This window comes from Mesocricetus auratus, unplaced genomic scaffold (assembly GCF_017639785.1).
Source record: "Mesocricetus auratus isolate SY011 unplaced genomic scaffold, BCM_Maur_2.0 Super-Scaffold_100691, whole genome shotgun sequence".
NCBI classification, from domain to species: Eukaryota; Metazoa; Chordata; class Mammalia; order Rodentia; family Cricetidae; genus Mesocricetus; species Mesocricetus auratus.
Window position 1 is genome coordinate 15,056,975 of NW_024429267.1, and position 25,100 is coordinate 15,082,074.

General features: G+C 40.5%; 1 protein-coding gene across 3 annotated transcripts in view; it reads right to left on the minus strand.

Moving 5' to 3' along the window:
• Tmod3 (tropomodulin 3) overlaps nucleotides 1-25,100 on the minus strand; it is a 58,237-nt gene that overhangs the window by 24,412 nt on the left and 8,725 nt on the right. For all 3 annotated transcript variants that reach the window (XR_005874671.1, XM_040739514.1, XM_040739515.1), the window contains exon 2: nucleotides 4,806-4,974. Coding sequence is in view for 2 of the 3 variants with exons in the window: in XM_040739514.1 (XP_040595448.1) it covers nucleotides 4,806-4,931 (126 nt within the window). In the remaining variant the exon portion in view is untranslated. The remainder of the gene's footprint in view (nucleotides 1-4,805; nucleotides 4,975-25,100) is intronic.

Sequence of the window (25,100 nt, forward strand, 5' to 3'; positions counted from 1 at the left end):
CAACAACAATTTCCTTAATGCTTATAAACGACCAGTAAATATGTACATTAGGGGCTGGAGAGATGGCTCTGTGGTTAAGAGCACTGGCTGTTCTTTTAGGACCTAGGTTCAGTTCCCAGCACTCACATGGCAGCTTACAACTGTCTGTAACTCTAGTTCCAGGGGATCTGACATCTTCACACCAATGCATATAAAATAAATTAAAAAATGTGAACATAAACTAATTCTATCACAAAAGAACTGTAAACTACTATATGTTATTCCTTCTAATGACTTCCATTTGATCACAGAGCTCCCCCCCCAAGACAGGGTTTCTCTGTATTGTTTTGGAGGCTGTCCTGGAACTCACTCTGTAGACCAGGCTGGCCTCGAATTCACACAGATCCACCCGCCTCTGCCTCCCGAGTGCTGGGACTAAAGGTGTGCACCACCAATGCCCGATGATCACATAGCTTTTATCAAGATAAAAAAAATACGGTCCAATATAAGACTGTTTATTTGATTTAAATCTAGTACAAACCTTTGTTCACTGTGTATGTGTCCATATGTACACACGAGTGTTAGTGTATGCTAGTAGCAATTACTGTCACTGCAATGCACGCCTCATGGTACCCTGCATGCAGAAGAGCTAAGCTGAAGCTGCCCTCTGAAGTCAGGACTTTGAATGTGTATTAAGACCAGGAATAACAGGGTGACAAGACAAAGTGAACACCACCCTGCTTGACAAAAGTCAGTTTCAACCAGGCATGGGGGCACACGTCTGTACTCTCAGTACTTGGCAGCAGAGACAGGAGGATCTGGAGGTCATAGCTGAAAAGGGGTAAACTAAATTCAAGGGCTTCACTTCTAATAATTTAGAAATAAAGGGATCAGACCCTCACTCAGCCCCCTGCTTTAGCAGCCATGACAGGCTACAGAAATGACATGAGGCCTCTGACTCAAGGAAACTCCAGATCCTCTGGCTTCTCGGAGTGCCCCCCCCAGCCTCCTAGATGTTGGGTTTCTGGGAACTGTTTGGCCACAAAAGAAACTCCAGGGGAGACCAAAAACTCTGCTGTAGTCTCCAGGACATAGTTCTGAAAACTATTGGTATCTATGTGCAACAGGCCACCTGCAAGTAACAAGACAATGCCATAGAAACCACAGAATGTTCCCTCTCAGTACTGACCAATGAAAATAATTGGTACACAGGTATTTCATGCCAAAATATGACTTTGAGAAATGCTCTTAACTGTTCCCAAATGTTAACCAATCAGAAACCAACCCGTACCTACTGATGTAATCCTGTAACTTTTATCTATAAAACCTAACAGTAGACAGGGAACTTCACTTCCTCTGGGGGCTGCTTTGACAGCTAGCCAGACGGGGTCCCTGTCATGGGTGGATGAACAATCATTACACCTTGCTTTTGCAGTTTAGTGGGTCTGTCCTCCTGGTGGCCTCTGGGGACTTTGCAACTTGGGCACAATAGCCTGGCCAACCTGGGTTATAAGAGATCTTGTCTTAAAAAGCATAAGACAGACTGCATGCCTCATATTCTTGAGTATTCCTTGCTGTACAACTGAGACAGCCAGAGAAGACAACACCTCCTATTACTATCAGTGATGTTCAACCTCACAGATGGTATACACTTTTATTACAAAAGGTGATTTTTCTATGGATAATAATAGGAAATGATTACTTCATAACTAAAAATATCATGTTTACACTTTGGATATTTCTGAACTCAACAACAGTTTTTATAAAATACTCATTACTTAGACTAACCACTAACCCTGAATGAGTTAAGAAACTGACTACAGTCAGGCAGTGGTGGTGCACACCTTTAATCCCTGTGCTTGGGAGGCCAAGGCAGGAGAATCTCTATGAGTTTGAGGCCAAGCCGGTCTACAAAACTACACAGGGAAACCCTGTCTCAAAAAAACAAAAAAACAAAAAACAAAAAACAAAAAACAAAAAAACAAAAAACAAAACCCAAAAAACCAAAAGCCAAAGCAAACAAAAAAACTGACTTTGGAACTATAAAGAATAAACATGAGATTTCTACCTTTAGATGTTGAAATCGGAGAAGAACGACAAAGAACACATTCAGCCTGCAAGTTTATCTAGTTTTACTTTCCAAAGAATTCAATCATCACCTCCCCATCTCTGATGCTGTGACTTGCACGCAAGCTCTGATGCGAGCGTGGCTGGAAAGTTACACTAGTGTAACTGACCTCAGGACATCAGGTGTCTGCTCTCATCCTTCCTTCATGCCCTCTTCTGTTAGTCCAGAACACCTCCATTCTTGATACACTGAACTATTTCCGTCCTTGCTCTTGTCATACACCTCCTTCAACCACAACCTTTAAATATGTGAATTATTTCCTTCCTCTGAAGGTTCTGTCCATCCCTTCCAGTTACTCCTTAGGTCTGCAGCATGTGCCCCCAAATGTTTTTCCTGATGCCTCATTCATAAGTTACTGTCTGTAGCACTCATCATTCTTTTTAACACAGTTTTGTTATCTGAGTCTAGTTTTTCCCATTCCTACTAGCCTGCATAACGGGGGCAAAAATTACATTTTATTTGTTTAATATTGTGTTTCCTAAGTGTAGCATACTAACCAGGAACTGCAGGTTGTCCCTCAAACATTTACTGAATAAGGATTTCAGAGCTGGGGAATGAAGCTTAGTATAGAGCACACACTTGAGTGTAGGGAGTGGAGGAAGCCCTTAGTGAGTGAAGTCTTGAGTGAATGTGTATTGTTGACATAGGCATGGCCATGTCAAGGACCCCATAGTCTTAGAAACAGGGAGAAAATGGTAAGGCCTTCTCCTTGGGGATGGAGCTTAGAAGAAAATGGTGAGCCTTTCCCTTATGGTCCATGTGTGGATGTTGACAGTGTGTGTAAAAATGTCCATCATAGTTTTCTCTCCCTGGATTTCACAGCTGGAGGACTGCTCCCCATTGGAGACTGCTCCTACTGAAGCAAAGTGCTGTTATATATTCTATAATGCACAGGACAGCTCCTCACAAAAGTCATCAACGCAGGTTGAAAAAAAACAAAAACAAAAAACAAACAAACAAAAACCAGTTTCTTACATGCTTTCTAGTTCTTAAACCATTTGATTTAAATTGGTCTCATTGACTGCCAAATGTATTGTTGACAGCGCCATGATCCTGAGCAATCCCTCAAACTTAGGTATGAAAAGTTTTTCTTGTAATAGTAATTGTGGTCAAAGGACTTGACTTATGGTATAGACATACCACCTAGCAACAAAAACAATCTTATAAAGCACATTTTTAACATGCTAGAGGCCTAAAATCTCATGATACCGAAATTCTCTCATTCTCTCAGTCTCTCTCCTCTCCCCCCCCCCCTCCTGTCTGTCTGTCTAGGTTTTCAAGATAGGGCTTCTCTGTGTAGCAGTTCTGGATGTCCTGGAATTCACTCTGTATACCATCCTGTCCTGGAACTCATAGAGATCTGCCTGTCTCTGCCTCCCAAGTGTTGGGATTAAAGGTGTGCACTACCAGAGATACCTCAACTCTTAAAGGGCATATAAAAACCAATGGCTTTAAAGCAACATGGTGAAGTGTAATGTGCATTTTTCCCGCCAGCCGCTGGGTCCCATCACTGCTTAGCCCCCAAATAACACATGAGACACTGTATTAATTATGAAGCTGTTGGTCATTACTATGGCTTCTTAATGGCTATCTCTGACTTCATTAATAACCCATAATTACTAATATATATTTCTATAAGGACTTATCTTTTGGAGGACAGCATCCTGACACGCCCTTTCTTCCCCAGGATAACATGTCGATGACTCTCTTCAATAAATTTCCCAAAATTCTCCTAGACTCCTAGTCCCACCTATCTTGTTTCCCTATTGGCCAACAGTGCTTTATTCATCAACGTATACACAGAAAGACTTCCCCATCAGTAAAGATTTGCAAATAACCACTACCTTACAGTTCTTCCTTGTGCCCACTCCTTCTTGAGTCACACATCAAAGTTTAAAGGGTTCCACATTAGCCTTGTGCAGCATATGAGACAATTAACAACTACTTGACAAATACAAACAAGTGTACATCTACAATGTCCTTGATTTAACAATGGTTCAACTCTAAGATGGTGTAAAGGTGCTCCCACACAATCATTAATTCTCATTCTCAGGATAGCACACAACTTACACGACGTATTCAATAGTTTATTACAAATTAAGCTTTACATTAGATTATTTTTCCCAAATGTTATTTAAGTGTTCAGAGCACACTTAAGGGAGGCTATGTAGAGCTATGATGTTGGTAGACCAGGTATATTAAATGCACTTCAATGTATAATATTTGTAACCTAGGATGGGTTTACCAGGGACATAAGAGCATTGTTAAGAAATATGTGTGCTCAGATTTGCATCTTAGAACTGGTCTACCAATGCTAATAACTTACACCATTTGGTCATCCTTTCTCCAGGACTGTTATAATTTGGTTTAGGCCATTAAGAACATTATAGGGGCACAGTACACTAGCACCAGTCTCGTATAGGAATTTTGAAGAGAAACAGATTAGCATAAATTAAAGAGCTAATTAGCTATTGCTACTTTCAATTGCACAGAGGCAAGTTTGTAGTTGAGAAAAAAATTGTGTAGATGTTTAACAATAGTTTAGAATGTCTGTCATAAGATGTGAAGACCTAGAGAAGAAGCAAAATGCCATTTCATTTGGATAGAAAGTAGGCGAAGGGGTACTAGGGAAAGCCATGAGAAAGCAAGTTGGCAGTCTGAAAAGCTACTGCATTTCTCTTCTTTGGCTAGCACCAACCTCAGGGTCCAGATCATCCAAGACAGTTTCAAGCTGTTTCAGCTCTGTTTCTGACAGATTGCCAAGGAGCTCATCTTCATCCAGGTCCTTATACTCCGTTAAGTCCTTCCGGAACGGCAGTGCCATGGTTCAAAGTGTAGGAAGTCACGTGATTTGCCAATTCTTTTAGCTATGGAGGGAAGAAACAACCATTTAAACATAAATTTAGTTGCATCTATTATTGGGGAAAGGGAAATGCTATGTCATTTGCCACACACATTTTTTTTTTTTTTTTGGTTTTTCGAGACAGGGTTTCTCTGTGGCTTTGGAGGCTGTCCTGGAACTCGCTTGGTAGTTCAGGCTGGTCTCGAACTCACAGAGATCCGCCTGCCTCTGCCTCTCGAGTGCTGGGATTAAAGGCGTGCACCACCAACGCCCGGCTCACACACATTTTTTTTTGTTTGTTTGTTTTTAGAGACAGGGTTTCTGTGTAACAGCCCTGACTATCCTGGCACTCACTCTGTAGATGAGGCTGGCCTTGAACTCACAGAGAGCCACTGACCCCTGCTTCCTGAATGCTGGAATTAAAGGCATGTACTACCACCGCCTGGTTTGTCATATATTCTTGATCATATCATATGCTACTCTTACCTACAGATCACTCATGCCTTCACTATTTTGTCTCTGTAGAAAAATAATCAAGGGGGGGAGGAAGTGAATATGAAAACCATTAAAACAATAACTTGATAGAATAACAATTTCTGATACCTGAATTTTAGTGGCAAAATAAAATAATTTTCTTTTGCAAAAACAAATTTCTATCAGTGATACCAGATTGTCTCAATGGATGAATCCATTTTACTACAAACTATTTTGGAGTGCAGTATGATACAATATCAACACAGGAAAAACAGAATATGTACTCACAGGAAGGAGTAGTCCCTTGCCTCTGGGAAAATTTTTTTAAAAATGTTTTTAAAAAGATTATTTTAGGAGAGGATGGCTCAGCAGTTAAGAATGCTTCCTGTAGAGGGTTTGTGGTCAGTTCCCAACATCCACATGGGGTGGCTCACAATTGCCTGTGTTTCAGAAGGTCAAGCACTATCTTCTGGCTTCCAAGGGTACTGGCATACATATGATACACATACATATACCCAAAACACTCACAGGCACACATAAAGACAAAGACATCTTTTTAAAAGGGAAATATTATTTTGTTATTATTAGGTTTTTGGTTGTTTTTGTTTGTTTGTTTTTAAGACAAGGTGTCACAATATAGCCCAGACTAACCAGGAACTCACTACATAGACCAAGCTAGCCTTGAATTCAAGGTGAGCCTTCAACACTGGCCTCCTGAGTACTACGAAACAGGTGTATACTACCAGTCCCAACTGAAAAGATGTTTTTAAACAACAGCAAAAAGGCATTCTGAAAACACTTCACTAAAATTCTTTTTTTTAATAATTTATTTATTTTTATTTTATGTGCATTGGTGTTTTGTCTGTGTGAGACTGCCAGATCTTGGAGTTACAGACAGTTGCGGACTGCTGTGTGGGTGCTGGGAATTGAATCCAGGTCCCCTGGAAGTGCAGTCAGTGCCCTTAACTGCTGAGCCATCTCTCCAGCCCCTTCATTAAAATTCTTAAAGCACACAGGGATGTGTTATCCAGTAGTTGGCAGAACGATCAAGAAGGCCTAACCACAGGGAAGGCTGTTCATTTGGTCAGTGGCTCTGCCTAACAATAGTTAGGAACAGCAGCTATCCCTTAGATACAGCAGGACTACTCTACAGGAAAGAACACTGAAAACATACCACAACAAAAATGGGAAGCAGACAGTCAAGAACTTCAAAATTTTCTGTCAGTAAACTTGGACCACCATATAAGATGTTCACATGGGGATAAAAGACAATGCTTGGACTAGTGATTTGCCTAAACTTTTCTTGGCTGTGAAATGAACAGTATGACAAGGTCTGATTTGTATTCTTTGCTACATTTTCTTCCAAGAGTTCCCAGCTTAATATTTTAGCTGCTACATCTTCCTATACAAACTAATTAAAGATCTTTTTGCCTCATGTATATAGAAAATTAGATTCACTCAAAGAGCCTGACAACTGCTAATTTTACTAGCAACCCCTAGGTCTAACAATAAGTAAATGGGCAGCATTCATTTCTGCAGATGTTACCTTGCAGGCATTTTGTGTAACTACAAAGACAGGCCTGGCGTACACTTGTTTAATGGTAATCCTCTGGGCTAGCAGGTATTCTGGACTTCCTGTAGCACAAGCTGGCACTCCTCCTGCTTTAGCCTCCCACACTAGGTGTGTGCTATGGTGCTTGGGTTGCTTCTTGTTGTTATTGTTTGGTTTGCAGCAGGTTATCATTACTAAGCAACTCCTACTTTGTACTTCTAACTTAAAGATAATGATTTGTTTTTATTTTTTTAACTGTCTACCCAGAGCCTTGTGAATGCTACATGGACTCCCTACCACTGAGCAACAGAGATCCCTTCCAAAAGTTCTGAGCTTAAGTGTATCAGAATGCAGCCACACTTGTCAAGATCCAGATTCCAGAGCCTTACCTCACTGACTGACTAGGCAAGTGTAAGCATAGGTCTCATGAGAGTCCATAATTTGCATTTCTGGTAAGTTCCCAGAACTTTCAAATATATTAACCATAAAATGCTGAAGGATGTGATGGAAAATTTTGAGGGGAAATTACTTAAAATAAGATGGCTTTCATAAAAATACCAGTAAGGTGATGATTTGAGACAGGTAAGGGTAACAGACTGACAATTTTGTTAGCTGGACCTGTTGGCACAGACCTGTAACTTCAACCACTGAGGAGAGGATACAAGTTCAAAGTCTACCTGACTATAGGTTGTGTTCAAAACAAGCCAGACAACTTAGTTTAAAAACAAAACAAACAAACAAACAACAAAAAAACAAACAAACAAACAAAAAAAAAACAAGCTGGGCAGTGGTGGCACATGCCTTTAATCCCAGCAGAGGCAGGCGGATCTCTGTGAATTCGAGGTCAGCCTGGTCTACAGGAGCTAGTTCCAGGACAGCCTCCAAAGCAGCAGAGAAACCCTGTCTCAAAAAAACCAAAACCAAACCAAAATAAAACAAAAAACAACCCCAAACAAAACAAAACTACAAAAGGAGGGCTGGGAATGTGCCTCAGTACACTTGCTGTGTGTGAGGCCCTAGGTTCAAAATTCCCAGTATTACACACACTCAAGTACTTGCACACGTACACACACACACACACACACACAGTAATTTAGCTTCTACTATTCTTCAATGTTTGGATACCCAATAAATAGCTTTAAATGTGCTTTAATATCAACCATTTAAAAATATAATAAGCTGGACTGTAGGGGCACACACCTTTAATTCCAGCACCTGGGAGGCAGAAGCAAGCAGGTCTCTGAGTTCAAGGCCAGCCTGGTCTACAGAGTGAGTTCCAGGGTAGCCACAGCTATATAGAGAAACCCTGTCTCAAAAAAACAATATAATATAATAAAGACAATTTCTTAGCCAATAGTTGTTTCTCTAAAAATGTCCACATACAAAGATTAAATTTATTTTGATCATTCTTTCTTAATTCTCTAAAGTGTCTCAATAGGATCCATAAATTCGAAATCACCATACTAAAACATTCTCAGGCACAATGGCAAGAAATGAGGTATTATTGGCAAATATAATGTTACATGGCACCCAGGTTTTACAGATTTGGAATACAACATATATAAATAGTTTATTCCAGTATACTCCTTTTCTTTGCCCCAAGGTAAAAATCTATCCTATAATTTATGATATTACTTTAAGAATAAAATGAACACCCACAAACACATTAAGCCCTGAGACATTACCAAAGGAGCTAGTTAGTATACCGAATTATCAAAGACTCGCTTACTCCCTAGAGTTTGCATGCAGTTTTTGTTTTTCCTTTTTATTACACCTTATATAAGTAAGTCCTCCCAGGACTGACTTTCTTTTTTCATTGGCTTTGAGATGATGCTTAGAGTTATACTTACTTCAATTTCATGTCAACATACTATTCTAGCCTCTGAACATTTAAGTTCCTAGCAGCTTCCCCCTCTATTTCTTTGCTATGATAATCTACTTATTTCCTGGTACAGATGTACAATTCCTCTTTGGCTCAAACCTAGGAATGGAACTGCTGAGGAAAGGGAATGCTTGCTTACTGTGGTGGTTTGAAAGAAAATGGCCAAAGGGAGCGGCACTATTAGGAGGTGTGCCCTTATTGGAGTAGGTGTGATCTTGTTGGAGAAAGTGTGTCACTGTGGAGGTCTCATATATGCTCAAGCCACACCCAAAGAGACAGAGCACTTTCTGTTGCCTACAGGTCATGTAGAATTCTTAGCTCTTTCTGCAGCACTATGTCTGTTTATATACCACCATTTCCCACCATGATGATAATGGACTGAGCCTCTGAACTATAAGTTACCCAATTAAATGTTTTCCTTTGTAAGAGTTGCTATGGTCATAGTGTCTCTTAACAGCAACAGTAACCCTAAGACACTTATACTCAACTTTATTAGGTAAGACCAAACTATGTTCAAAGTGACTATGCCAATTTACATTTCTAAAAGATTCCATACACAACAATTCATGTCTCTCTTCATTGTTTATTTTTAGTACTATCAGACTTTAGTTTTTGGCATTCTGGAATACATGAAATGGTATTTCACCATGGCTTTAATGTGTCATAATAATAATTATGACAAGGTTTCACATTGTTTTACATGTTTACCAATGGCATTCCTTTTTCTTTGGATAACCTATTGTTCATTTTCACAAAACACATCAACTTTTTTGTGTGTGGCATATGTGCTTGTTAGTATGGATGTATACTCATGCGCAGATACGCATGCACATGCATGTTAAGGCCAAAAGTTGATACGGGGTTTGCTTCCTTGATCTCTCCATCTTTTTATTTATTTATGAGACAGTCTCAACACAAAACAAAAGCCGGACCCTACTGAAGTTCAATGATTTGGCTACCCTGGCTGGCTAATGAGCTTCAGGGATCCGTCTTTCCACTCCCAAGCAGAGGGGGTAGGAGGATGCTTACTGGCACTCACCACCATTCCAGCTTTTTTATGTGTGTTCTAGGAATCGGAACTCAGAGCTTCACGCTTTGATGGGGCAGGGACTTTACCTTCTCAGCCACCTCACCAGTCTAGTGGCCTTTTTCTATTTTTAAAGAAGTCTTTAATTTAGTCTAGATATTAAATTTTGTTATCAAGTTAAATTTAACAACTCTCATTTTCTATATTCTGATCTTTTCCCTCCCCTATCTCCTTCCAGTTCTTCTCCACCCATCGAACTCTACACCCTTTCTCTCTTTAGAAAACAAATGAGCAAATAAAATGCAAACAAACTAGAATAATAATGATACTGATTATGATGATGATAATAATAAAGAGAAAAAAGGAGCCGAGTGATGGTGGCACTCGCCTTTAGTCCCAGCACTTGGGAAGCAGAGGCAGGCAGATCTCTGAGTTCAAGGCCAGCCTGGTCTATAGAGCAAGAGTTCCAGGATGGCCAGGGCTACCCAGAGAAACTGTCCTGGGGTGGCAGGAACCCAAAAACAACAAAGAGGAAAAAGCACACGAAACACACACATTCACACACACACACACACACACACACACACACACACACACACACACACACCATAAAAACACAAACCAGGAACTATAGCATTCAAGCAAAAGACCAGTAAGATTAAAACAAAACAAACAAAAATGCCCAAACAAAGCAACGCGAGATATAAAAGAAACAACAACAACAAAAACCCTACAAAAAACGTCACTGAGTTCATTTTGTGTTGGCCTTCGACTGCTTAGCGTGGAGCCTGCCCTCGAGTGTGGCTTGTACACCCAGCGAGACTCCACTGTAGAAAATTGGGTTTTCCTTTGCAAGTGCTTGTCAATTTGGAGACAGCTTCATATTATTAGGGACAGGAGCTCACGTTCACTTTTCCCTCTCAGCTCTGGCATCAGTCTGTGGAAACTGCAGGCCCTGTGCATGTTGCCACAGTCTCTATGAGTTCGTAAGTGAGTCAGTCCTGTTGTGTCTGGAAAACACTTGTTTCCTTGGTGTCATCCACCCCCTCTGGCTCTTACAACCTTCCCACCTCCTCTTCTGCATAGCTCCCTCAGGCCTGAGGGGAGGGATTTAATGAAGACATTTAGGTCTGAGTGTTCCAAAGTCTATCGCCCTCAGCATGTGGTCCAGCTGTGGATCTCTGTATTAGTTCCCATCTACTATAAAAGACTCTTCTCTGATGATGGCTGAGCAAGACACTGACCAATGGTGTACTGGCTAGTCTTAAGCCAACTTGACAAAGCCTAGAGCAAAAGGAGGGAGCCTCAATTGAGAAAATACTTCCATTAGATCCAGCTGCAGGACATTTTATTAATTAATCATTAATGGAGGAAGGCCCAGTCCACTGTGGGTAGTGCACACTGGACTGGTGGTCCTAGGTTCTTTAAGAAAGCAGGCTGCACACCTTTAATCCCAGTGCTTGGGAGGCAGAGGCAGGCAGATCTATGTGAGTTCAAGGCCAGCCTGGTCTACAGAGTGAGTGCCAGGACGGGCTCCAAAGTTACACAGAGAAACCCTGTCTTGGAAAAGAAAAGAAAAAAAAGAGAGAGAGAGAAGAGAAGAGAAGAGAAGAGAAGAGAAGAGAAGAGAAGAGAAGAGAAGAGAAGAGAAGAGAAGAGAAAGCAGGCTGAAGTCATCATGAGCAAGCCAGTTAGTGGCCCTCCTCCACAGTCTCCATCAGCTCCTGCCTCCATGTTCCTGCCCTGCTTGAGTTCCTGTCCTGACTTCCTTCAGTGGAAGTATAAGTCAAATACTATCCTCTCCAAGTTGTTTTTGGTCATGGTGTTTCACTACAGCTATCGTTACCCTAATTACGATATAGGAGTATAGCAGAATGCCAGTAAGAGATCATTTTATTGCTGTGTTCCTTTAGCAAAACAATAGTATTTGGTTTTCCCCCGGCCTAGCTAGTCTCAGATCCTTAGCCGTGTCAGGGATGGGTTCCTTCTTATAGAGTGGCCTTAGAGCAAATTAGATAGTGAATAGTCACCAGTATATCAAGCAGGAATGTTATTGCTATAGATCACAGGGTTCTATTCACTCTCACTACTTTTTATGTATCACAGGGGAATATGTGTCTATATGGCTTTTACTTCAGCTTATTTGTTTTTCCTTTTTAAAACAATGGCGAAGTCATTTCCTTGAGATTCAGATGATGGACTTTTGCCAAGAAGAAAGAACTTCCAGTTAATACAGCAGCTTTTTTTTTTTTTTTAGAAATTTCAATTCTATTACAGCAAAAGGTCAACAACTAGTGTTCATGCTACCTAACCTCACTCAAAACTCACAGCAGCACTCTTTCTTTTATCCTGTGTTCCCACTCTTAGATTATCCACCTTGATTGTCCATTTCCCCTCAACTCTCTTTTACTAAGGAGTAAGCACTGTATACCAACAAAGTCCCAGGACAGCGGGGGTTCAGAACTTGCTCTGGGAACTGCTGTCCTTTGCTACTGTTCTGAGGTATTTCTTGCTTGTTCTCTAAGGACACTTCATTGGAAAAGAGAACAAATTCTGAATGATGAGGGAAAACCAATATGCTAGATATGTGCAGCAACATGGACTAAAGGACATTATATTTAGTGTAATAAGCCAAACACAGAAAGTCAAATCCTGTAGGTTCTCACTCATAAGTAGAAGTTAAAAAGTTAATTTCATAAGACATTGAGTAGATGTTAGTACAGGCTACAAAGGTTATACTCAGGAGGATGGCAATCGTACCAAAACACAACTAGATAAGAATAAGTTCTTGTGCTCTACAGCAGTGACTTGCATTTGGCTTTCTGCCTGTTTTTATAAATGTAAGCTGGAACAGCTCCATTATTCATGAATGTATTGTCTATCCCTGTCCATGTGCCCCAGTGGGAGAGCCGAATAATTATAATGGCTTACAGAGGCTAAAACATTCACTGAAAAAAATAGCTGCCAACTCTTTGAGAAAAGTGCAAATAACTCAGTACAAAACACAGCTTACAAACTGGCTATAGCTAGTTTTCCAGTATTATTTCCAGCTGTTCTTTATTACAATACCCATGGCTCTAAACAGGACACAAACTCTAGATCCTCTATATCCTTGTGATCATGTTCCCTTTTTCCAGATGAAATACATTCTTTAACCACGTCTGTTTCTTCAACTGAAGCTGTATACATTCTTCGAGGCCTCACTGAACATAATAACATCCCTAGAAATTTCCTGAGGCTCCATTCGCATACAACTACAACCTAATTACTTGCACCTGTATACCCACGCTCTTGCTTCTGTGGATAAACCGTTCATACCATTATCCATAGTTATTTGTGTCTCCTGTGACCAGATCCCATCAATAAACAGTTCTGCTGTGTGTCTGGGGGGAGGGTAGGTTTCTTTTGTTTACAATAGTTTTTGTGCAAACATAACTAATACCATTAATTTACACTGCTTATGGTATCTAACAGCATCAAATCTCAATAAAAAGAAAAGTCTTACAGGACTCAAAAGATTACCCTAAGCCCTTACTCAATCCTAACTGTTCACCTCTCAACTCGAAAAGCTCCAGCAATTCTGATCTTATCACCCTTCCTCCAGCAAAACAGGCACTTCTGCCTCAGTGTCTTTGTATCTAACTGTTCCTTTACCTTTAATACTCTTTACTCAGGCAGCTAAATGACCTGTTCTCTCTTTTTTAGGTCTGTTTAAATGTCAACTGAATGTTGGGAACCGTTCATGATTACTTCTTACAAAATAGCAACCCTCACAGGTCATATACTATTATGTTTTCTTTCACTGTATTTCAGGCATTGTATAATATATTTACATTATATAGCATATAATGTATTTACATTGTATAGTATATTTACTGATTCATTGGCTATTCTGTCACTGAACTGTAGCTATGGTCAGGCAAGGACTCTGCTATGCTTAACACCTAGAATAAAGCAAGACACACACTAAGGACTAAAATGCAGCAAATATAATTAACTCCAAAGTTGTAACTAATACCCCTAGTCTCTTAATACACAATTATCAAGATAATTGAAATTTTAACCTTTTAACTTTACATGACAGCACTTTTTGAGCATTTCTCCATTATTTTATTTTTTGACACTATGTTTCCCTAGCTGGCTTAGAACTTGCCAGGTAGACCAGGCTAGCCTTGAACTCACAGAGACCAGCCTGCATCTGCCTCACAAGGGCTGAGATTAAAAATGTACACACCCAGTTTGGGAGGACTTCTGTTTGTTTGAGCAGGGTATCACTGTATCCCCTGGCTGGCCTGGAACTTTCTACATCATTTTAAAATAGGGAGCTATTTAAACAATAAGGGCAAAATGGGCGAGTTGGTAAAGGCACATGCCTCCAAACTGACCACCTGAGCTTGATTCCCTAAACACACACGGTAGAAGAAGAAAACTGTTTCCTGAAAGTTATCTTCTAACCCCACAGGCATGTGTGTGTCTTGCCCTACACGCACCCAAACTAAACAAACAAACAAAAAATTAAGTTAGAAAAAAAATTAAAAAGCATAGCCCAGCATGTTCTCCGACTGCCACATCACAAGCTGAGTGGTTAAAACTGAGGACTGGGGAAGGGGGCAGAGATGGCTCAGAGGTTAAGAGCACTGGTTGTTCTTCCAGAGGTCCTGAGTTCAATTCCCAACAACCACATGGTGGCTCATAACCATCTGTAATGAGATCTGGTGCCCTCTTCTGGCCTGCAGGCATACATACAGCCAGAAATAGGCTGGGCAGTGGTGGCACATGCCTTTAATCCCAGCACTCAGGAGGCAGAAGCAGGTGGATCTCTGTAGTTCAAGGTCAGGCTTGAACTACAGAGTGAGTTCCAGGACAGGCTCTAAAACTACAGAGAAACCCTGTCTTGAAAAAGTAAACAAACCAAAACAAATAAATAAATAAAAATAAAATTGAGGCCTGTAGATCCCAGAAGTATAAGGAAAGTCTGAAATTATGGGGCATCCCAGAAAACTTGTTTAGGGCCGAACAAAAAAGAGGATTAGATGAGGGTTACAGAGGGCAACCTTAGAGCAGAAAGCAGCCAGATCACTTCAGTGACTATTACAAGAAAACCCTTCAACAGGTTACTCACACCACTTCAAAAGCAATCTCAATTTGAACCTGAGAGACTCTGGGGCTCCCACCTCCCAGTGACCCCTCCCATCTTCTTGGTGGAGTCATGACAACAGATAAAGGAAGCAAGGTGAGACAAGAAGCCACCCTGAGAACCAAAGATGAATGCCAAAACAGGCACACCCTTAGCAAGCTCAGTGTCAGTGCCCAATGTTTATGTTCTTTTTACCTCTGGTTAATTTAGAAAGCCTCTACCAGTTATATTACGAATAGAACCAAATAGTGCTCAGCCATCAACAAAATGGAAAATGGTTGAGCCTATTCCAAATGCATAGTGGATGGATTAATCTAAGGGTTTGTTTGTATTCCCATTTCTCTCTAAAATGAAGTATAGTTATGACTAACTCTTCCTTTTGCAAGAATGTTCTTAATCTATCAGTTAATAAGCATTGAACTATTTACAAAAATCCTAAAAGTAGACTCGGTATATAAGAAATAACATTGAGAGTGAGCTTAATTTCATGTAGTGAACAAAAGTATGTTACCTCAGCTCTATCCCTTCTGGCTTCCTTGGACTTAAAAATGGATTTATTTATTTTTCTTTATTTTGGGATGGAGCCTGAATTGTTAAATTCTCTCATTTTTCAACTTTACTTATTTCCCTATCTTCAAATCAATACAAACATTTACTAAAGGCCTGCTATATTTCATGAGTAATGGGAGGAGGGCTGGACTGACAGGACACGGACAGGAAAGGGCTGTGGGAACGAGAGGAAAGGTCTTGCAGTAAATTACACAGAACACTCTTCTTTTCTCTCCCCACTTTAGAAATGTTTCTCAAACTAGACTTTAAAAAAATCACAAGGCTCCAAGATAAAGCACAAACAAGACTCACTATTCCATACCCAACTGTTCCTTAAAATCTAAGTACAGACACAATATTTTCTCTCTCTCTCTCTCTCTCTCCTCTCTCCTCTCTCTCTCTCCTCTCCTCTCCCCTCCCTCCCCTCCCCTCCCCTCCCCTCCCCTCCCCCCCCCCTCTCTCTCTCTCTCTCTCTCTCTCTGACACACTGTTGCTGTCTCTGAATACACAACAGTGGTGACCAGCCAAATTTGATCAAGTAAGAAAAGCAAATTTGATTATGCTTCTCTCCTCCATTTCCTTTCCTGCCCACAGGTGAACAGAGCCCCATCTCCTAGCAACACCATACCAACGATTATGCCACAGTGAAGACTAAGAAGTGTGTCACTGCTCATATGAAAACCTGTTCACAAACAATGTACCCCTCCATGAAAACTGTACGGAGAAAAACTGTTCTCAACAAGAGATGCCTGAATGAGTGTACAACTGTCATCAGTAATACTTGAAGGCTGGGTAACAGTTAATAAGGCACGGCTGGATATTCAGACGGAAAGATGTCCCACAAATTTTAGACAATTAAATCAGATAAGGTTTTTGGTAAGGTATGGCAAAAAATGCTTTCAGAGATTGCCAAAACTAATGTAAACCACAAAAATAAGGCCTCGAGATGTGGATATAAAAATATTTTGAGGGTATTGTTATATGATGATTTCCCAAAGCAAGTTGGGTACGGTTGTGTATGCCAGAGGTCCTAGCACTTTAAGGCTAGCTTGGGCAGAGTAAGCCACTGTCCCAAGGCAAAACCAAAACCAAAAGGTTTCCCAGTTAGTGATCGTGAAACAAACACAATGAACACACATTGTCTTTTGAGGGGGCAGAGAAAAAAAGGCCTCACTATGTGTCTCTGGCTGACCTGCAATTAGCTATGTAGACCAGGCTAGCCCTGAGCTTACAGTGTTTCTCTTGCCTCTGCTTCCCAAATTCTCAGATTACAGGCATGTACCACAACACCTGGTGGGGGTTTTTTGTCTGTTTTTCTTTTTTTATTTTTTGAGACAAGGTCTCACATAGTCTGATCCTCCTGCCTCCACCTCCTAAATTCTGAGATTATAGGTATGCATACCATTACTTGCATTACTTGCAAAACAATGGATGAATTTGGCCAGAATGTTAAGCCATATACCCACACCCACACACAAGGAGGAAAGGTGACAGATAGGTGATGGATGGATGGATGGATGGACGGACAGACAGACAGATTTTAAATACCTAAAATAACACTCTAAGAAAGAAAAGAAAGGCAGGGACTATCAGCTCCTATCCTTGAACTAGGGCCAGCAGATCTATGGCCATAACTGGCACTCTGGCTCTGAACAAGTCAATCACATCTCAATTTCCTGCACCAGATGAAGAGTAGTCAAAAGGTGGCACTAGTCTGGCAATCTATCCCCATATTCATGGCAAAAACTGCAAAGACCTTTTTACCACTGAGCCCAGATTCTGCCGTAGCCCTCAAGGGCTGGAATCTTTTCACTTTCCCAGATTTCAGGGGCTCACATCTTTCTACATATAACAGGCATTATCTTAAAGAAATACTATTCAACTGAACCTTAAAAAAAAGAAAACCATAATACTGGCTTGTCCTTATCAGAGTCAATATGAACAATGTATAAGCAGAAAGGAAAAGCATGAAAGTTGAGTCATTTTAAGAAGACATAAAAAGCCGGGCGTTGGTGGCGCAAACCTTTAATCCCAGCACTCGGGAGGCAGAGGCAGGCGGATCTCTGTGAGTTCGAGACCAGCCTGGACTACCAAGTGAGTTCCAGGACAGCCTCCAAAGCCACAGAGAAACCCTGTCTTGAAAAACCAAAAAAAAAAAAAAAAAAAAAAAAAAAGAAGACATAAAAATTTCAGAAAAGTGACTTGAAAAACCAGATCAATTAAAAGAAGGAAAGGAGAGAGAGAGAGAGAGAGAGAGAGAGAGAGAGGGAGGGAGGAGAAAGAGAGAGGAGAGACAGACAGAGAGACAGAGAAACGAATTCAAACATGGGCCTGCTGTTAAGTACTAGAGGGAGAAAAGTTCCTGTGGCATGATCACACTGGTCAAAGCTTCCACCATACCAAGCAGATGTCAACAGATCATTTCCTATCTTCCCATGGACTCCATCATGAAATTAAAATGTCTCTATGGAAGCATAGATGTACAGCACACTGGTAAGTCACAGGAATAAATGCAAACATGTTTTAATCATAAATTTACAAATGTGACTAATGTCGTGGTGAAAACACTCAAATGGACACACTGGCTTCTTTGCTGTGCACACTCACAGCTTCCTCTCTAGCTCAGCCTCCAGAGGCCTGAGATTACAGTTTGAGGAGTGAGCCACCACATTCAGCTACCGTCCCAAACTAAGATAAAGTCAAGTTGTTACTGCCCAGCCTGCTACTCCTTGCAGTGTACCTGATAAACCTGTCTTCTTCCTACTTCAGTCTAAAGGGGAATTCATTTACCATCTATTGTGGCCAATCTACCACATTTTCTCCTATGGGAAAAAAGTGCATACACTTGCAATCCCAACAGTGGGGAGGCAGAAGCAGAGGAAAGGTCACAAGTTTGAAGGACAGCTAAGTCTATACATCAAGTTTCAAGGAGCCGAACTATATAGAGAGACCCTGTATCTCTCAAGCTCCCCAGATGGAATTTAAGAAAGGGGCCTTTGGGAAACAGGTCTGATCAAAGCTTAAATTTAATTTCAGGTCATACTCTAAGGGAGATTAGCAGCCCTCCATTATTTATTAACATCTGTCCCTTAAGTTTTACCTATTTTCTTTGCTTCAAGAAAAAATTTCCCCCTAGTCTTTTGAGACAAGTTCTCATGTAGTTCGTGCTGGCTAGAAATTCCTACATAGCCAAGGATGGCCCTGAAGTCCTGATCCTCCTGCCTTTATCTCCCAAGTGCTGGGATTAAAGGCATGAGCTACCACATTCATACAGAAAGAAACCCTAAGGGTTAACTAGAAGCCCTTATGGTCCTTCCAGCTCTAAATACTGAGCTTTTAAAAATAAATGAATTTAGACTAACTTTGAAAAGCTCTAACACGTGAGAGAACTGGAAACCCGATACAACTAGGAGAGTATCCCAATGTTCACTCCACACCAAGAGGTAGTATCTCCGTTTGTGTCGTGTTCACTCATTCATTTTTAAAGGATGTCTTTTGAATTTTGATTCTGCCCATGAAGAAACAAACATTGTCCCTGATTTCTAGCTGTACATCTCACACTCTGGTAATAGTAAAAAAGGTCCCGACAGGCCTGTTGCACTCTGTGAGGCACAATAGCACGCTCCTTTACCATTAGTGAGGCAGTGGGCTCGCTCCTCAGAGCCACAGAGAGCAAATGAGAAGAAAAAATTCTAGATCAGAAAATAATTCATAATCTACAAAAGCAATATCAGAATCTTATTCAAACGTGGGTGATGATGTAATCTCCCAAGATACCCAGTCATGAGATTATGAAACTGGGACTTAGGCCAGTTTGGGGATATTTTTTTCCTTCAAGATTTTTTTCCCTAAGGAAATACCAAGAGAAACAACCTCCACAGCTCCACAGCTCTAAAAAGTATTGAAAAACAAGCAACAGCAACACACACAGCATCCTTATCTCCAGTCCTTGCCCCTTCCTCGGCAAGGTTCCAGGATAGTCGCAGTCCTGGGTCTCAGCAGGAGGAAGGGGGTGGCCTCACACAGCCTTCCCAGGCTGCACACCAGCTGGCTCTCTGCTCCCTGCAGCTCCCACGGAAGCTCCTTTTACCACCACACCCCTGTACTTAGGAACATTTGTGTGTCAGGTGATTTTGGTGAAATTTCCCCTCCATGAACTAAGGATTACTAGGCCAGCTTCCTTGAGGGCCTCCCAAGTTCACTGTCACCTGCCTCTTCACTTGTTTCCCAGAGAGGTGGTACATTTCCACAACAAGCCCCCAAGCCACCGCCAGATTTCTCCATCCCATCCAAACGCTTCACGGTGTAAGTCTAGGCCAAATCTGGTCTTTCTGAGGCCTTTTCTGTCCCTTTCGACAACCTTGTCTCTGTCTCCTTGAACCCTCGGGGGCACTATTTAGGCCCATTACATGCCATTGGTTCATGTGTGTTGGGCCTCAGCTGGTATGAATACCTACCTGCCTGTAAAGAAAGGCATTTCCTACATATCCCAGGCATACGGCATGCTTGTGATGTTTAGAAGACACCAATGGTTATTACTTTAATTAATTTCAAAAGGCTAGATACAGGAAACTTTATCACAAATTAATTTTCCAAGTAAGGGGAAGCAGTCTTTACTATGTGTGTACTCGTGTGAATGTACACATGACTTTTTTTTTTTCAAGACAGGGTTTCTCTGGCTTTGGAGGCTGTCCTGGAACTCACAGAGATTCGCCTGTTTCTAACTCCCAAGTACTGGATTAAAGGCGTGCGCCACCAACGCCCAGCTGTGCACTTGACTTAGCAACTTTTGTCAGTCAGTCCTCTCCTTCCACCATGTGGGTGTCAGGGACTGAACTCAGATTGTCATCCTTGGTGGCAAATGCCTCTACACTCTGGGTCATCTTGCCAGGCACAGAGGCAGTTATTATAGGTGTTACAAAAGGTATAAGACTTGAATTTATATAATATATCTCGATGCCTTATGGCATTAAAAAATAATTCAGTGACCAAACTGGAGTAAGTATGGTCCAGTAAGATGTGGTATTTACAAGTGTGTATTGGAAGTTTCGAGACAAAAACATAAAATCTCTAGCACAAAGTGAAAATTTCTTGTGATACTAAAATAGAAAAGCTCATTTTAAGTGATTTAAAAACTCACTATAAACAGGGCAGTGGTGGCACACACTTCTAATTCTAGCAGTAGGAAGTTAGAAGCAGTCGGATCTCAGAGTTCAAGACCAGCCTTATCTGTAGAACAAGTCTCAAGACAGCCAGGGCTAAACAGGGCTAAACCCTGTCTTGAAAACAAAACAAAGTAACAACAAAAAACTCCTTACTATAATATAGCTTTAAAAATATATATACTTGGGGGTAGGAGTAGAGAAAGGTTGAACAATAGGCATTAAGTTACAGTTACATAAGATGAAGTGGTCTTGGTGTGCTTTGATAAAATGGTATAACTACAGATAAAAATGTATCATGTATTTTTAAAAGACCAACTAAGATTTTAACAGTGTTCACTATTAGGAAATGATAAATGTTTGAGGAGACAAATTTTACCTTATTTGGCCATTAAATAATACATGTGATTATATATATATATACATATACATACATATCACAATATCATGATGCTATGTATAACTTTTATGTTTTTATACATTGGTTCAGATAACTTAAAAATATAGTCACATACAATACAAAGTAAAATCCTGTAGAAATGACTAAAATAATGAGAACCATACAGTTGGTGGAGGCAGTTTCTGGAAGACGTGGGAGGGAGTGGAGGTGGAAAGAAAAACAAATCGATTTTGAGGCCTGGTGACAGCCGAAGAAAGCAGAACTGACGAAAGAAGGGAAGTCTCAAAACTGTGGCTTTGGGCCAAGAAGTATGATACAAGGCCTGCTTTGGCAAGGTTCTTTAGGAGGCTAAAGGACATTTTCCCTTCAATAGTGTGAGAACTCAAGAGACCCACACAGAAATAAAAGGCCAATGGGAAAGGAAACAAAGTTGTTGGGAGCTTAGTAAGGACCCAAACAGAAGCTCAACATACATCTAAAACTGTTACAACTGTAACTATTATTTTTAAGTTATGGAGTGAAACTGGCTGTATTTTAATTATATCGTAGGGAAACACTTCAAACTGTGTATTCATTATTAGTGTGTGTATATATGTACATGATATGTGTCTGTGAACACAGGCATCTCTGTGGCATGACATGCAGTAGAAACCAGGAGACCACGCTGGGAGACAGTTACCAGGCTTACATAGCGAACCCTTTTACCCGCAGAGCCACCTCACCAGTCTGAAGGCTTAGTTCTTTAATTGAGCCTCTCGGATTGATAAAGGCCAGACTTCAAAACAATGAAGAAAGAGGGAATACATTTCATTTGTATACATTTGATATGCAAATGTCTTTAACAGTGACACAAGAATAGTAATCCATAATATAAAATACAATATATACAGCAATATATTATTTAATTATCCTGTACAATACTAATATCCTATATAATTTGCTAAAAATGATCTGAGGCTCAGAGAGAAAAAAGAGCCTGCCCAAGAACATGTCCTTCTCAGTGTAACAAGATTTGAACAAGACCTCAGGGTCCCTATTTTCCCATAATCTCTGTCTGTGTCTATAAAACATTCAATTTCTATCATGGTTTTCATGTCATTAATACTTCACATCAACAGAAGCTACTTAAATCAAGACACAGCTGGGTATAAAAGAGAAGGAAAAAGAAAAAGGAAAGTACAATGCAGTTGAATACATTTACAAGAACCTTTAAACCCCAGAAGACAAATGCATACTACATTAAAATGTTATACAAAACAAAACATTAAAATGCTATGCCAAGGGGCTGGAGTGATGGTTCAGTGGTTACGAGTATATGCTATTCTCGCAGATGCCCTACACTTGATTCTCAGCACTCATGTTGAACAACGCCCAACCTCCTATGAGTTCCAGGGGATCCAACAACCAACCTCTGGACTCCAAAGGCATTGCACTCAAGTACACACACACACACACACACACACACACACACACACACACACACACACACACACAGTGAAAAATAAAGAAGAAATCTCAAAAAAAAAAAAAGCAGTTGGGTGGCAGCAATGGTGCATGCCTTTAATCCCAGCACTCAGGAGGCAGAGACAGGCGGATCTCTGAGTTCCGGGACAGCCAGGGCTACACAGAGAAACCCTACCTTGAAAAACCAAAAAATAAATAGATAAATTAAAAAAAAACTATACCTCACAAATCACCTCAAATTAGATATGACTCCAAATAATAAGACCATGAGAAGCATATAATAGGTATTTACTGAAAAGAAAAAAGACATGTAATATACTTTTAAAAAGGATTTCACAAGTGTGGTACCTTGTGCTACTCAGAATATCTCAATCCTGGAACTTTTAGACCAGCCTGAGAAACACAGTGAGCTTGTTTTAGGGGGAAAATATCAATTGTCAGCTTTATGACTTTGACAAGATACTGAACTGCCTACAGAGTTGATATGTTAACTACCTAAATGGATTAACACATATAAATCACTTTAAAAAGTACTTAATATACACCCAAGGCTAGCTAATAAAGTCATTATTATCTTTAAAGTTTATTTATAAGTAGTTAGTTCATGTTTGGTTATTGAGATGCTACCAAATTCTAAACCACTTAGTTGCGGAAATTAGATGACAAAGATAAATGTTAAAAATGTATATAAGAAATGAAGGTGGTATGGTCATGCATACCTTTAATCCCAGCACTTGGGAAGAAGAAGCAGGGAGCTCTGTGAGTTTGAGTCCATCCTGGTCTACAAAGTGAGTTTCTTTCTTTCTTTCTTCCTTTCTTTCTTCCTTTCTTTCTTTCTTTCTTTTTTTTAAGATTTATTTATTTATTGTGTATACAGTGTTCTGTCTATGTGCATGCATGCCAGAAGAGGGCACCAGATCTCATTACAGATGCCCATGAGCCACCATGTGGTTGCTGGGAATTGAACTCAGGAGCTCTGGAAAAGCTGTCAGTGCTCTTAACCTCTGAGCCATCTCTCCAGCCCCAAAGTGAGTTTCAAGACAGGTTATACAGAGAAACCCTCCCTGTCTTGGGTAGGAAAAAAAAGAGCCAGCCTGGCTTACAGAGTTAGTTCCAGGACAGCCAGGACTCAGAGAGACCTTGTCTTGAAAAACTAAAAAAGAGAGGGGGTATATAAACAAAACCATAAGATGCACATTACCTACACACACATCGAACATCTCACACACTTACGCACACACTCTACTTTTAGAGGCCAGTCACTACTTTGTTCATATTTTTATCAACACAGTTTACCATATCATAGTCATTTATGTAAGTCTTTCTTTGCCACAGACTGAATATTCTGAGAGTTGGGGACCTATTTTTACATTATCAGGCTCCAAAGTAGTGCCAGCAATATGGTAAGCACTAAACTAATGTATAACAAAATAATCTGAAGCCTTGGTAAAATTTCAGATCATTGACAGAAATACCTGGCTTTATGATATCCTAATCTAGCTAGAGGTAGAGTAAATTTTGTTTAATTAGCAACAGTCTACCTTCAAGCAGGGCTCACTCCTGTCATCCCAGTACTTGGGAGTCTCAAACAGAAACAAGTTTGAGGCTCGCCTAGGCTATGTAGTAAGGCACTGTCTCAAAAGAGTAAAATAAAAATTAATAAATATACTTTTTCTATTCTTCCCAGCCAAGCAGGACATACCAAGTCTAATTTGGATATCTGGGAGATAAACTCCAACTCAAAAGATTATATCACCAATCTATAGGTAACTCCATAAAACAAGAAGTCACACTTGTATTGAGCCAAGGGGTGGAGTGATGGTTCTGAAACTAAGAATACCTGCTGCTCTTGCAGAGAACCTAGAGCTGGTTCTGAGAACTCACACGGCACCTCACAACAGTCTAACTCTATCTTCAGGGGTCCACTGCTCTCTTCTGGCCTCCACAGGCACCAGGCACACAAATGGTGCACATGTACATGAAACAAAAATAAATCTTAAAAGAAAGCTAGGTAAAGCTGAAGGGCTGTAGACATAGCTCAGTGGGAGAGCACTTGTCTAGCATGGGCAAGGCTCTGAGTTTGATCCTCCACACAAAAATAAGCAAGTGAATGAATGAATAAGATAAATTAATAAATAAAACCAGGTGTGGTGGTTCACACCTATAATCCCAGCCCTCAGGATTGCCACTGACTCTGAGGCCAGCCTGGGCTACAATGTGAGACCCTGCCTCACAAAACCAAAAGACAAACTGAAGCTTGAGGGAAACCAGAAAATGCCAGTCTGGGGGAAGAGAACAGAGAAGTGCTGTGCAACAGAGTGAGATAGACACTAGCTTTAAATTCAAGATTTAACACAACTCCAAAAATCTTAATAGTCAAGATAAATTATAATTTCCACTATTAAAAAAAAGTAATATCCTAGAGTGGAGGGGCGGCACAGAAAAGAGCCAAGGAGAACCCAAGCAAGCCACAGATTCGGGAGGTTGGCAAAGGGGTGGGCATC